Raw genomic sequence first — 15,399 nt, 5'->3', positions numbered from 1 at the left:
CCCAACACAAGCTACACCCTGATGCGAGAGCATGAGACAATATCAAGCAGATAATGATGAAAAGCTCCAATATCTCCGAGATATCACCCCCTTTTCCACTAGAATACGTCCATGTTGTTTGATTCATATTCTTCTTTTAGTAGATTACACGTTTTAGTATTTCCTTCACAGAAAAGCATCATCGATCATGGAGGTGCCAACTTTCAGCCCCTTCACGTCTTATTTTTTTAAAGAATCACCGGGGGAATAGTTCTCCCACCTGAATATATTGTTCAGTAATGCCAAAGTCAGGAGTAGTTATCCTCTTGGTATTTGGCTGATCCAGCATATAAGCGAAACCAGACCAAAAACCTGAACAAGTTGAACGTGTTTACGAGGAAAACCGGGCCAAAAACCATACAGTAACAAAGTAAAAGAAGATGAGAAGAAATTGATGTCCAGGAGGACGCACAACCTAGTTAGCAGACAAAATGACCATCATCACGAAAGACTGAAGTAGCTGCAGGGTGCTGTCGAGGGATCACAATACCAAGACTTTGCAAACAGCCTATCGCACCACACCGATGTGCGTACCAAAACCCCACGACACAACACAGGAGCATCCACAATCAACGAGTGCCGAACCTGAACATGAACCTTGACTAGTAGCTCCGTCACAAGAAGTCAAAATGTTTAGCAAGTTGGGAAGACATTGCGCCCGGCATGTGCAAAGGTGAACCGAGACAACACTAAGAGCCCGAAGCTCGCTGCAACACAAGAGCAATCATGGGAGGGCCTTGAGCATGCACAACGACATAACATCACACCACGTGATGGGCAGCCGAAGAGTAACACATGCGAAAGAAGAACACATCACCGTTGACCCCAAACTAGTCGCAACACCACACCTGATACACCAAGCCGACCTCAAGCTCGCCGGCCGTCAGTAGGAGGTAGGAGAACTAACCAAGAAAATGGGCAGTGCTAGTCCCTTCCACGCTCTCTCGGTCATGCAGGCCTCCTAGCCGTCTCAGGGCAGAATAGAGATCCTCATTGGAGATCTAAATGTGTCCGGACCATTCAGCCTAGACATCTGATGCGGGAGTAGGGATCCGTGTTGAAGATGCCTTCAATTGTACCCAATTATTTTATGAAGCCCTCAATTTTAAAGACATACCAATATATACAACCTTCTCTATAAGGCAATAGTACTAATTAGTTTGTGTCCTTTTCTGATTCAACTATGCCCCAAGGATCAAGAAGAAGACAAGAACAATAATAAATTCCTTGGTTAAGCAATATGAACACATTTTTCTTTTGCATGCACAAACATACGTCACTATCTAGATAATACTCCGCACCTTGTTGCAGGAATGTTTTGTGATATGTTTCAATGCAAACTGGCAATACAATTATACAAATGATTGGTTGTGTTTGATTAATGGACTTTTATAACTACCAAAAGTTCGGATTTTAGCAATAGGCAAGAACGATCTTTACTTCACTCTAATTATACTAGTAAGCTTGCACGTGTAACACTAGACGATAAGTACATCCTTTTGTAAAATATTCGTGCGATTCCTAACTTAGTTATTTGAAGTGCATTGTTTGACAATTTATGATGGTTTGAACAGTGGGCAAAAAGGGATCTTCAGACACGAAACAAGATGTCTGAGTCGACCAAAACAGAATCCACAAACTAAGATAACATCATCCATAAGCTGCCATAACTCATCGCTTCTCCTCTTTCTCCCATCGGCAGCCTTCTTCATCTGGGCTCCCAACTGGTGCTTGTTCGTCATGTCGACACGGAGCTTTACCATATGCATCTGCATTCGCCGCGTATGTAATCGCCCTGGACCTTGGATGGCCATAGCAAGCTCCTCTTTTAGAATTGGATAACCAGCCCTCGAGTAAGGGAGGTGTAAACATGGAGAAAAAGAAACATAGCATACTTGCGAGCACACCTTGGGAAGATGTCTCTTCCAGCTGGGCCTTGTATCTTGAGCCTCCAGTGACATGTTCTTGAGGCGCTGGTCTTTGAAAATTCCAATGGTCGGAACAGCATAGAAGAAACCTTGTAAAACAATAGTGTAGACTAATGAAACTGATTGATTTCTGATGTAACCATTTTTTAAAGGGGACATGGTAACACAAAACACATGTTTCCAAAGATCAAAAGGAGTCAAAAATTATATAGCGGTGTCTTCATAGGTTTTGCCGGTGTGATAGCGATGAAAAATTTGTCTTCTTGAAATACGTACATATGACATCTTCCAAGAAAGAAATTATTTATGTACTTGCATTTCACATGCCGACCAAACCGTCATCTGGCTTAACTGAAGTGGCAGCACTGTTCGACACACGAAAGACTGTTGGCACATAAGGGTAGTTCTATGTCATACTAAACCACAGTTTAAGCATAATATTGATATGTTGGTGTGCCCAAGAAAAAGAAGTGCAATGCATGTCTTTCATATAAAATTCACAATTTTACTAATCTTGCATGTACAATTTATGTTTTTGATTGATATGCACTCCGTAAAAGAATACAAGCTCACTAATAATAGTCTGATCGTATCTCTTATGCAGAAGCTGAAACTAATGTTTGGCCCTAGCATACACCATTAAGCACCTGAAGTCATTCTTATTCCAAATAAAAGCACCGTAACTGAAGCAACCAACAAACTAAACTCTAGAACATCAATGGATAATCAGATCAATCCTTCTCTAAAGCTCGCAAGACAGAAATGTCAAATTCTAACCTAGTTGAAAAATACTGTATAGGGTACATGGTCCACCCACCTAATAAATATAATAGATCGGCATCATTACGTCTAATATGCAATAAATTATGCACCAAATAGAATTCGATAAAATCCAGTAAATCTAATTTTTCTCGTTCCATATATTAGTTTTTTAGATATAAGAGGAGAAATATTCCATGGATAGTTAAAGTCCTCACTCAGGCTTAGAATTAGAAGAAACAAACATTAGAACTGCATTTGCTCGATGCTTGAGTGAAACCTTGGTTGTTACCTCTCCCAAGAAAAGAAAAAGAGAAGATACCAATAATCTGGATGCGGCATCAATAGCACGGCTGGAAAGTATATATAGATGCAGTTTCAAGACTAACCATTTTGCATTGAAGTTTGCAAATAAATCATTTCCATGTTTGAACAAAGGGAACTTGTAAACATCTGAACCAGGAACAAATGTTTCTTTAAGATTTAACAATAGCAGCAGAAACCCTGCAGCAAAGAAATAATTCTGATGCACTGGGATAAAAAATTCTGATGTACTTCAGTACCTTTTCATATTTAGGTGAGTGAGTAGAGAGACTAACACACAACCATAAGCACACGTCTCCTCATTCCGCAATTCAGAGCCTAGTTACTTTATGAGCCAATATATGCATCAATTCAAGATCCTCCAGTGTATAAACTGGTACTTTCAAATCACATTGCAGCTTTTTGTTGAAGAAACAATTTGCACATTCAGTTACATCGGCATGAGAGTCGGTGCAGCTGACATCGTGCTCTCCTAATAGCCATTTATGCAGGGCGAAAAGTTGCATTACAAAAAGAAATAGACATCGAAGAAAGTATCATGGGTTGAATCAAGATGTCAACATGTGGCTGCAAACTTGCAATTCCTATAGGATTTAAACAAAAAATAACATATATTGCCTAATCGGGCCAGGCGTCGCAGTGGCATTAGTCCATGATATGGAATCCGCATGGAGTAGGCCCAGGGAGCGGTGGCGGCTGCGAGACGGGGCGACGGCGTCGGTCTGCTTGCCTCGGTATATATAATTTGGTAAAATTGTATCCTCATCCTAAACATAGGCTCCTACAGAACATCCATTTCTAATTTTATGTATAACCGAGAGCCATTTATATGCCCAAATCTGATCTTAGAAAGAGTATGGATCAGTTTTAGCTCTTACATATATATACCTAAATTAAGCAAGCATTCAGATATTACATTCGTTTCCAGAGCAACATAGGAATAGTTCTTAACTCTCAACCAAAGGCTTTACCATATTTTCAGGGATTTGCGTGCAAACTTGTTTAGTCATCAATCCACAATATATGCATTTCTATTTCTTTGTAACCCTTTTGTTTTCTTGGTGCAACAAAAATTTATAGTAGGGCCATGCCTTACTGTTCAGGGTAACAAAAAAATGTCAATCTATTAACCAGTGTACTCAATCATGTTTGGAAATAATGGTACATAGGATCTGGGTCGTTGGTTCTTTTGGATGAATTGGTAGGACCTGGGCTTAATCTAAGAATTTAACAAATTGTTTATAAACAGAATGATCTTGCTTTTGGAGAGTTGAATTAGCTCACCTTCACGCAGGAAAAAATGACGTGTTACAATCTACAGAGCTCCCCTCGACTATAGAATCCAATTCACTGGCCTCGATCGCTCTGTTGCAGTTCCAACCAATCCATCAACAGTGAGCTCTAACAGAGTAACATGGAAATAATCAGACTGGGTGCTTTTCTTCGAGTGATGATGATGACACCGTAGTAAAATTGGTTTTTATCAATACTGCAAAAGAGGGGGTACTTCTTGTGCCTGCAGAAGTTTTCAGATAGCAAGCATGAGTGCAAAAGGGTAACGATCATGGAGGGCATGCAGTCTTGTGGAGTTGACAGAGATTACTCATCGTGAGAGCTTGGATCCAAACAATGCTTCAACTTGCGATTAGCATGCCTCATTTCTTTCATACCAGGTAGATGAAGCTGGTTAACCTGCATATACACATGTTGAAATAATAGAAGCAATGTCAAAGGTACTGATAACGTCATAAATGCTTAAATACCCTCCTAACCAGTGGCATATGTTCAACCAAGCACCACCTTGGTTAATCTTTTTTTGTAACACAGAGTGTTCATGTAGACCGGTGAAATGAAACACATAGCTAAAGAACAATTATTGGTGGGACTTTACATGATTATGTTATAAACTGTACTGTGCCAAGCTAGGTAAACATTCTTACCAGGTGATTGATTGTGCTGAATATCTTAAAAAAATGTTCGACCAGACAAACAAAGTGTTGCCTTGAAAAAACACTTTGCAATTATCTATATTAGCATCATGAAACACAGAGTTCCGACAAATTAAGGTCATAAAGATTAATCATATTATTTATAGCTTAAGCTACCTGTCCAGGAGTATATAGAAGAGGTGCATCAGTCAACATCATTGTCTCAACATGAGAATTCACAGTTTGATCCAATCCTACAATACAAACATCTGATGCATAAGAGGGCAGAAATTTCTACGCTGGTGTCAGCCCACCGAGCAAAAGTTCCAATGCAAATTCTAGAAAACAAATAGAACTATGCATAACCAGGAACTGTAGATCGATTGCATCGGAACATTAGAAGGGAAGAAATTTGCATCAAATTGCAGGATGTGCAAACACCTCCTGGTTTGCACGCACATACCTAAAAGTCAGAAATTTGCAAACGAAATTTGTAAGGAAGGATAATTGGAATACCAGCGGATAATCCAAATCGACCTCCGCCGTCGTCGTCGGGTGCGTGCGACCTCCGCGCGCCGTCGCCTTCCAGCCTCCCCGTCCGGTGCGTGCCGCCTCCTTGCGCCGTCGCCTTCTGGCCTCCCCGTCTGACGCGTGCGGCCTCCCGCCGTCCCCATCCGGCCTCCCCGTCGGGTGCGTGCAGCCTCCGTCGTCGCTGTCCGGCCTCAGGTGCGTGCGACCTCCGCCGTCCGGCCTCCCCGTCGGGTGCGGCCTCCGCCGCCCGGTCTCTGGTGCGGGCGTGCGTGTGGCCTCCCCCGTCCATGCGCAGGAGTGAAGGGGCGGCGGGGCCGAGCGGGTGGCGGAGTGAAGGAGCGCGGCGGGGCTGCCGGTGAGAAGGGACGGCGGGGATGAGCGGCGGGTGCGGGGGAGCGAAGGATGGTGCGGGAGAGAGAAGACGCACGATATGTGTGAGCGGTTAGTGGGGGCGACAGAGGACGTGCGGAGAGAGACGGAGGGATTAGCGTTTTCTAAGTGCGTGGTTGGTAGCGTTAAACACAGAAAAATTATGGGCTATTAGATCTTGTTAATGGATGAATCTAATTGTTTGAATCTGTCCCTTTCTTCCTTTTATAGTGGTAGTAGATACATGCATGTATTAGAATGATTAATTTTTCTTTCACATACACTCCTCTCTCTAATTACACGCATATATGCACTAAAGGACGAAAAGCTGATGTCATTCTAGAATTTTTTTTTCAAACTTCAAAATGTTCTGTAGTTCAAACCGTCGCCCCGATTGAAAAACCGTCTTCACAAAAAAAATCATCTGGACAAGATCTTCGAAACTATATCCCATGTTAATATGTTGTAAAGACTTTTTTCGGACCAAAAGTTACCACATCCGTGCTACGTGAGTTATCATATCAGTTATACATAAGTTACCGTGTCGTTTACACAAAAGTTTCGGGGGTATGTTTTCAACAAACTTTTATCCCAGGGGTCAGAAAGTGATTATGATGTTTGCAGTGAGTTATCAACTTTGTATGTATATTACCATGTTGCACAAAAGTTATCGGGGTATCTTTTTTAATAATTTGCATTCTCTCGGTCAAAAAATTACCGCGATATTTGTATATGAGTTATCAGCTCTCATGTGTGTGTATTATCATGTTGTTTACACATGAGTTATTGGGTTGCATTTTTAACAACATTTTCCCATGTTACCAGCTCATGTTATTTACACGAGAAGTTAACATTGGTAAAAAAACACTGGTATGTTTTCAACAAAAAAATTCACGTCAAAGTTATCGTGGTGTTTTATCTAAGTTATCAGGACCGGGAGCCTATATTATCATGTTATTTACACAAAAAATTATCAAAGTATGTTTTCAATAACCTTTTTTCATGGGTCAAAGTTATCGTGGTGTTTGTACCTAAGTTATCAGGTACGGAAGCCTATATTACCATGTTATTGACACAGATGTTACCGGAGTATGTTTTCAATAACTTTTTTCTACGGGTCAAAGTTATCGTGGTGTTTATACCTAAGTTATCAAGTCCGACAATGTGTATTATCAGGCTATTTACAAAGAAGTTATCGGTTGTATGTTTTCAACAAATTTTTTTCATGGGCCAAAGTTATCGTGGTCTCTGTACCCAACTTATCAGGACCGGGAGTCTATATTATCATGCTATTTACACGAAAAAAGTTATCAGAGTATGTTCTCAACAACTTTTTTTCGCGGGTCAAAATTATCGTGGTGTTTGTACCTAAGTTATCATGTCCGGGAGCCTATATTACCATGTTATTTACATAGATGTTACCGGAGTATGTTTTCAACAACTTTTTTCCACGGGTAAAAGTATTAGTGGTGTTTATTCCTAAGTTATCAAGTCCGGGAGTGTATATTATTATGCTATTTACAAAGAAGTTATCGGTTGTATGTTTTTGTAGGATCTAGAAGTAGATGTGTCTAGAGGGGGGTGATTAGACACTTAATGCTAAAGTTGCAATTTTTAAGCTTTTTCGGTTTAAGTGGAGTTTAGGCACAATTTCAACATACACAATACATATCAAGCAAGCATGCAAAGAGTATATGAACAGCGGAATGTAAAGCATGCAACTTGCAAGAATGTAAAGGGAAGGGTTTGAAGAATTCAAACGCAATTGGAGACATGGATGTTTTTCCCGTGGTTCGGATAGGTGGTGCTATCCTACATCCACGTTGATGGAGACTTCAACCCACGAAGGGTAACGGTTGCGAGAGTCCATGGAGGGCTCCACCCACAAAGGGTAACGGTTGCGCGAGTCCACAAAGGGCTCCACCCACGAAGGGTCCACGAAGAAGCAACCACCCACAAAGGGTCTACGAAGAAGCAATCTTGTCTATCCCACCATGGCCATCGCCCACACAGGACTTGCCTCACTAGCGGTAGATCTTCACGAAGTAGGCGATCTCCTTGCCCTTACAAACTCCTTGGTTCAACTCCACAATCTTGTCGGAGGCTCCCAAGTGACACCTAGCCAATCTAGGAGACACCACTCTCCAAGAAGTAACAAATGGTGTGTAGGTAATGAACTCCTTGCTCTTGTGCTTCAAATGATAGTCTCCGCAACACTCAACTCTCTCTCATAGGATTTGGATTTTGTGGAAAGAAGATTTGAGTGGAAAGCAACTTGGGGAAGGCTAGAGATCAAGATTCATATGGTAGGAATGGAATATCTTGGTCTCAACACATGAGTAGGTGGTTCTCTCTCAGAACATATGAGTTGGAATTGTGTATATGTTCTGATAGCTCTCTCCACGAATGAAGAGGATGTGGAGGGGTATATATAGCCTCCACACAAAATCCAACCGTTACACACAGTTTTCCAATCTCGGTGGGACCGAATCAACAAACTCGGTCGGACCGAAAATGTAAACCTAGTGACCGTTAGAGATTTTCGGTGGGACTGACATGCAACTCGGTAGGACCGATATGGTTAGGGTTTGGGCATAACGTAATCTCGGTGAGACCGATTACACAAACTCGGTGAGACCGAATTTGGTAATTAGCTAACCAGAGAGTTGGTCAGGCAAACTCGGTGGGACCGATTTGCTCTTTCGGTGAGACCAAAAAGTTACAAAAAGGAAACACTGAATTTACATTGCAATCTCGGTGGGACCGATCCGCTCTTTCGGTGAGACCGAAAAGTTACGAAAGGGAAACAGAGAGTTTGCAATCCCATCTCGGTGAGACCGAGTCCCTATCGGTAGAACTGAATTGCTAGGGTTTGGCAGTGGCTTATGACAAGTGAAACTCGGTGGCGCCGAATAGGAAGAATTGGTAGGACCGAGTTTGGCTTAGGGTTTAGGTCATATGTGGAAGTGGGAAAGTAGCTGAGGATTTTGGAGCATATCATTAAGCACATGAAGCAAGAGGCTCATTAAGCAACACCTCATCCCTCCTTGATAGTATTGGCTTTTCCTATGGACTCAATGTGATCTTGGATCACTAAAATATAAAATGAAGAGTCTTGAGCTTTAAGCTTTAGCCAATCCTTTGTCCTTAGCATTTTGAAGAAGTTCCCACAACCTTTAGTCCATGCCACTCCATTGTTGAACTTATCTGAAACATGCTAGATAGAAATGTTAGTCCAATAAGAGATATGTTGTCATCAATTATCAAAACCACCTAAGGAGCACTTGTGCTTTCAATCTCCCCCTTTTTGGTAATTGATGGCAACATACATCAAAGCTTTAGATAAAGATATAAAGAACAACAAGTAAAGCTTTGGAAGGACATGTAACAAGCATAGGCCCCCCTACATGTATGCACTCATATAAATATGAAATATAGAGGCATGTGAGAGCATAACCATGACAGAGTAGGCAATGTGTTACATGCATCTTGGCCATATGCATCAGAGCAAAAGATTATCAAGGAAAATACCTTCATGCTCATGAGTCCTTCTTGCAAACAGTATGTACATAAGCAAGAACTCCTCATACTCATGATTTTGATGCATATACTTACCTTGTGGTCTTGAGTTGGCTTAGGATGGAATGAACCTGCACAAACAAGGTTAGATAACACAGGTACATCCACTAGCCAGAGCAAACAAAAGAAACCATAAGAATACCAAGACTGGGATGACATGTAGAGAGTGAGTACAAGGTACCACATTGAATTCAACATGTCCCAAGAATAAAGATATGCAATGAATTTGACTGAATTCTTTCCCTTAGGTGTCTTGCTCCCCCTGAATCTTACATGGGATATTGGGAGAAGATAGGGAACAGAAAATCAGAGCTGAAAATACAAATGGATAGAACTTAATGCAAATACATGTCTTTCCCCCAAAAAGACATGTGACATCTCTCCTCTTGAACATCAAGCATCTGGGATCCTTGAGTATTTTCCCTCCCTGGAAATCTCTCTCTCCCCCTTAACAACATCTGGGATCCTTGAGACTTTCTCTCCCCCTTGAGTTTTGATGTGATCTCTTTCTCCCCCTTTGACATCAATTTCCAAGAAGGTTTTTCCTGAAATCCGTCGAATAGGTTTGGTCCTTAAGATTCAGCACAAAGCAGAGGATAAAATTGTGATGCTTGTAGAGGACAAGATTCATTGAGTGGAGCTGGATCAGAAGAAATGTAGAACAAGTGGCAAACTGTTTTTCTGATTGCAAAGTCGGTGGCACCGAGTGGCACATTTCGGTGGTACCGAAAAGATTCGGTTGGACCGAAAATTGCAAGTCGGTAAAACCGAGTTTACACAGAGAAAAACACTTGTCACCTCAGCTCACTAGACATGTAGGATCTCACAAAGATTTGCAATGAATTTCCTGAAGGATTTGCAAGGAATTAAGTGCAGAAAATGCAGAACAAAAACAAAGAGAAAAGAGAAGAAACTGAAAGATCTAGATGAAGTTTTTTTTTTAAAAAAGGAGAGAGAAAATAAACATGCATGAGACAAATACAATAACACAAAGAAAGAACACAAGAGAGCTTCATCTAGAGTTGGGCGGTGACATAGTCACCTATGTTAGAGTATATTGACTTAGGAGTAAAGTGAGAACACTTGATCATAGGTCATACTCATCGTTTAAGCTCAAAATGGGGTTACCATTTTTCGTTTAAGCATCTTGATATATTCACATCTTGTTGAGTTGCTTTGACTCATGTCTTGGAGTAAAACTTCTTTAAGATGGAATAACATACCTTGGGTGGTGGTGTGGTTCTTGCTCATGTAGTTGAACTTGTGTGGGTGCTCAAGGTTGATGTAGCTCATCAAGAGTTGGGAGCACCACTTGAAGTTTGAGTTCATCTACCTACATGGGTTAGTTCTTGCAAGGAAGAGCACTTGTGTATCCAAAAATGACAATCATGAAGCTTAACATAGAATTTGTCAAAGGATATGTTTGAATGGTTTTGTGCTTCCTTGTCTTCAACCACTATTGTGTATAGTCTTGGTGATGTAGAGATTGCTCAAGATGTGAGTGAGTCGCAATCTCATGGAATTAGATTCAACCAAGCACCTACATGGGTTAGACAACATGCAAGGTGCAAATATATCTAAGACATAAGATAGTTATCATAAGAGATATATCATGGATTAGTCATAAGCTCATGTCTTGCATGTATTCAATGGAGTTTCTACTCCAAGTTCGAAGCATCAATGATGTTCAATTCTCCTCTCAACCTGCAAAACACTTTCTCATCAAGTGGTTTAGTGAATATATCCGCTAATTGCTTATCGGTGCGAACATGCTTAAGATTGATGTCACCCTTAGCAACATGATCTCGAATGAAATGATGACGAACTTCAATATGCTTAGTTCAAGAATGTTGTACAGGATTATGACCAATTTTGATAACATTTTCATTGTCACAAAGCAGTGGAACATGTTTCACATAAATCCCATAATCTTTAAGAGTTTGGGTCATCCAAAGTAATTGAGCACAACATGAACCAGCGGCAATGTATTCCGCTTCGGCGGTGGATAAGGATACCGAGTTTTGTTTCTTGGAAGACCAAGACACAAGAGATCTACCAAAAAATTGACAAGTACCCGAAGTGGACTTTCTATCAACCTTGTCTCCGGCATAATCCGAGTCGGAATAGCCAACAAGATCAAAAGAAGACCTCTTAGGATACCAAATGCCAAAATTTGGTGTATGGATTAAATATCTCACTATCCTTTTCACAGCCTTAAGATGACAATCTTTAGGAGCAGCTTGATATCGTGCACACATGCACACACTTAGCATAATATCGGGACGTGAAGCACATAGGTATAACAATGAACCAATCATAGAGCGATAAACCTTTTGATCAACCGGTTCATCATCTTTGGTCAAATCATTATGTCCACTAGTAGGCATGGGTGTAGACATACCTTTGCATTCTTGCATATTGAACTTCTTGAATAAGTCCTTGGTGTACTTTGTTTGAGAGACAAATGTACCTTTCTTAGTTTGCTTGATTTGCAAACCGAGAAAGAATTTGAGTTCACTCATCATAGACATCTCAAACTTCTCTGACATTAGCTTTCCAAACTTTTCACTAAAGAGAGGGTTAGTTGATCCAAATATGATATCATCAACATAAATTTGACATACAAATAGTTCTCCATTAACCCTTTTAGTAAAAAGAGTAGAATCAATTTTACTAATTTCAAAACCACTTGTAGTAAGGAACTTGGTCAAGCATTTATACCATGCTCTAGGAGCTTGTTTAAGACCATAAAGAGCTTTGTGAAGTTTGTAAACATGATTTGGTTTCTTAGGATTGATAAAGCCGGGAGGTTGTTTGACATAAACTTCCTCCTCTATTTCACCATTTAAAAAAGCACTTTTAATGTCCATTTGGTACAAGGTGATATTATGGTGATTAGCATAGGCAAGTAAGATGCGAATGGACTCAAGTCTAGCAACGGGAGCATACGTCTCACCATAGTCCATACCTTCGACTTGTGTGTACCCTTGGGCGACGAGACGTGCTTTGTTGCGAACCACTTGTCCATCTTCATCTTGCTTGTTGCGAAACACCCATTTGGTACAAATGATGTTGTGGTTGTTGTCGGACTTCTCAACCAATGTCCAAACTTGGTTTCTCTCAAAATTATGTAGCTCTTCATGCATAGCGTTTATCCAATCCGGATCTTCCAATGCTTCGTCAACCTTCATAGGTTCAATGCTAGAGATGAATGAATAGTTTTCACAAAAGTTAGCTAAACGAGTTTTTGAGCGAGTGATTCTCCCGGTTTGTATATCATTGAGGATTTGCTCGACGGGATGATCTTTGGCAATTCTTGCTCGAACTCGTGAGAGCTTTTGCTTGGGTCTTCGTTGAACATCTTCTTCATCTTGTTCTTCTTCTTGGCCTTCTTCATTGTTGACGTTGTCGTTCTCTTGTCGTGGTGGAGGAGATTGTTGATGTTCGTCTTGATGTATTTCCTCGTTTTCTTCATCTTGGTGTGTCCCACTTGTGGATGCTTCCGTGTCGATTCTTGGTTCACCTTGTCGTGAAGTAGAAGCTTCCACTTGGACGGATGAAGTACTCTCCTTCACCTTCGTTGGACGAATTTTGCCAATGGACAAGTCTTGAATTGCTTCTGAAGGGTCTTTGTCTCCTACATCAATTGGCAATTGCTCTACTTGCGAGCCATTAGATTCATCAAACTTCACATCTACCGTCTCTTCAACCTTTCGGGTGAAATTGTTGTAGACACGGTAAGTGTGAGAGTTTGAGCCATAACCAAGTAGAAAACCTTCATGAGATTTAGGAGCAAACTTTGAACGACGATGCTTATCAAGAATGTAGCACTTTGAGCCGAATACTCAAAAGTATCCAACTTGGGGTTTGTTACCGGTGAGAAGCTCGTATGCCGTCTTGCCGAGTAGCTTGTGAAGATATAAGCGATTTGTTGCGTGACAAGCTGTCTCAACCGCTTCTGCCCAAAAGTGCTTTGGCGTCTTGTATTCATCAAGCATCGTTCTTGCCATTTCGATGAGCGTCCGGTTCTTCCTCTCAACAACTCCATTTTGTTGAGGTGTGTACGTAGCCGAGAACTCGTGTGAAATCCCTTCTTCATCAAGAAAGGTGTCCACATTTGCGTTCTTGAACTCCGTTCCGTTGTCACTCCGAACCTTCTTGATCTTCACATCAAATTGATTTTGGGTCTTCCTAGCGAAGTTTCTGAAGATCTTCTGGACCCGCAACTTGTCATTAAGAAAGAACACCCACGTAAATCTTGAAAAATCATCAACTATAACTAGACCAAAAGAATTTCCACCGAGACTCTTGTAGGCGTTGGGACCAAAAAGATCCATGTGAAGTAGCTCGAGTGGCCTCCTTGTGGTCATGATGTTCTTCACGGGATGTCTTCCTCCAACCTGTTTACCTGCTTGACAAGCACTGCAAAGTCTATCCTTATCAAATATGACATCGTTAACTCCAAGGATATGATTTTCTTTAATAAGCTTGTCAAGGTTTCTCATGCCAACGTGACCTAGTCATCTATGCCACAACCAACCTTTTGAGGATTTAGCAACAAAGCAAGTTTTAGGTTGTGCCTTTTTAGAGAAATCGACAATGTAAAGATCACCTCTACGCATACCGGTAAAGACCATTTTATGATTGTCTCGACGAAATACTTGGCAATCTACTTCAGTAAATAGGACATTCAAACCGAAATCAGCAAGTCTAGATAGTGAAAGTAAGTTGTAGCCGAGAGATTCAACGAGCATGACATTTTGAATGGAACTATCATGTGAGATGGGCACCTTAACAAGGCCAACCACTTTACCCTTTGAATTATCACCAAAGGTGACATATTTTCGAGGGCCGTCATTTTCAGCAAGCTCACGAAACATCTCTTCATCTCCGGTCATATGATCAGTACATCCACTATCAAGAACCCATTCCTTTCCTCCTGATTCATATCCCCGAAGATTTGCCATAAGACCAAAATGTCTCATTGCATCATCAAGATCGAAGTCACTATCATCATCATAGTATCCATGTTCATCATGATCTTGTGATCATCATTTCCTAGAGAGGGTAACTCATTAGATAAATGATCATCAAAGTGGTCACTTTTATGAATTCTTATAGCTTTGAATATGATATCATTAATGATTCCAACATCTCCTTTAGCATGCTTAAGATTGGTAAGTTCAAATAGACAATTACCAAAACTAGGATCACTAGAGTTTATCTTACTCAAGGCAATAGATTTATGGAGAATTTCATCCAAAATTTTCAAGGAATGATCGGGAAATCGTTCCTCAAGAAATTTCTATATAGTATAGGCACAATTTAGAGTAGGCAAACTAGCAATCAAATTTTTGGGCAATCCTCTAATGATGAGCTCAATAGTTCTAAGATTGCGAATCATGTCAATATCTTCATCTAGGGTAGGATGCAAAGGATCAATATGAGGTGCACAAGGGCTAGCAATATACTTGTTCAAATGATATTGATTGAAGATTACAAGCATCTCATTTTTTCACTCATGAAAATACTCTCCATAAAGAATAGGCACTCTATGTCTAAGACTCCCTAATGTAGACACATCCATCTTCCTCCAATGGTGATTAAACCAAGGCAATGGAGACCAAAGCTCTGATACCACTTGTAGGATCTAGAAGTAGATGTGTCTAGAGGGGGGTGATTAGACACTTAATGCTAAAGTTGCAATTTTTAAGCTTTTTTGGTTTAAGTGGAGTTTAGGCACAATTTCAACATACACAATACATATCAAGCAAGCATGCAAAGAGTATATGAGCAGCGGAATGTAAAGCATGCAACTTGCAAGAATGTAAAGGGAAGGGTTTGGAGAATTCAAACGCAATTGGAGACACGGATGTTTTTCCCATGGTTCGGATAGGTGGTGCTATCCTACATCCACGTTGATGGAGACTTCAACCCACGAA

General features: G+C 40.8%; 1 protein-coding gene across 33 annotated transcripts; it reads right to left on the bottom strand.

Annotated features, from left to right (window-relative positions):
• Positions 1 to 1,519: 1,519 nt before the first annotated feature.
• Positions 1,520 to 5,988, bottom strand: LOC125537408 (uncharacterized). 33 transcript variants are annotated; one of them, XM_087543956.1, is made up of 7 exons: positions 5,495 to 5,988; positions 5,156 to 5,232; positions 4,654 to 4,742; positions 3,290 to 4,566; positions 3,116 to 3,179; positions 1,935 to 2,056; positions 1,520 to 1,840 (listed from the first exon to the last, which is right to left on the bottom strand). In XM_087543956.1, exons 1-4 carry the CDS (start codon positions 5,796 to 5,798, stop codon positions 4,452 to 4,454), a joined length of 585 nt encoding a protein of 194 aa, XP_087400082.1. In that variant the 5' UTR covers positions 5,799 to 5,988; the 3' UTR covers positions 1,520 to 1,840; positions 1,935 to 2,056; positions 3,116 to 3,179; positions 3,290 to 4,451. The 33 variants fall into 33 exon arrangements, with proteins under 33 accessions (XP_087400082.1, XP_087400075.1, XP_087400074.1 ...); XM_087543949.1 differs by having other exon boundaries at positions 1,947 to 2,056; XM_087543948.1 differs by having other exon boundaries at positions 1,947 to 3,179; positions 3,290 to 3,522; positions 4,335 to 4,566.
• Between the last annotated feature and the right edge of the window lie 9,411 nt (positions 5,989 to 15,399).

This window comes from Triticum urartu, chromosome 2A (assembly GCF_056163025.1).
Source record: "Triticum urartu cultivar PI428250 chromosome 2A, HENAU_Tu73, whole genome shotgun sequence".
In the NCBI taxonomy this organism is placed as follows: domain Eukaryota; kingdom Viridiplantae; phylum Streptophyta; class Magnoliopsida; order Poales; family Poaceae; genus Triticum; species Triticum urartu.
Note: the sequence above shows the minus strand (reverse complement) of the source record. Positions and strands in the feature narration are given on the sequence as shown.

Bases quoted from the DNA above. Each gene is read 5' to 3' on its own strand.
- LOC125537408 (XM_048700718.2), bottom strand. From the start codon at position 5,798: ATGGACGGGGGAGGCCACACGCACGCCCGCACCAGAGACCGGGCGGCG. The intron at 4,743-5,155 runs GTAGCTTAAGCT...GTGTATATGCAG, and splicing joins TTCTATATACTCCTGGACAG to GTTAACCAGCTTCATCTACC. The intron at 4,567-4,653 runs GTAATCTCTGTC...AAACTTCTGCAG, and splicing joins GATCCAAGCTCTCACGATGA to GCACAAGAAGTACCCCCTCT.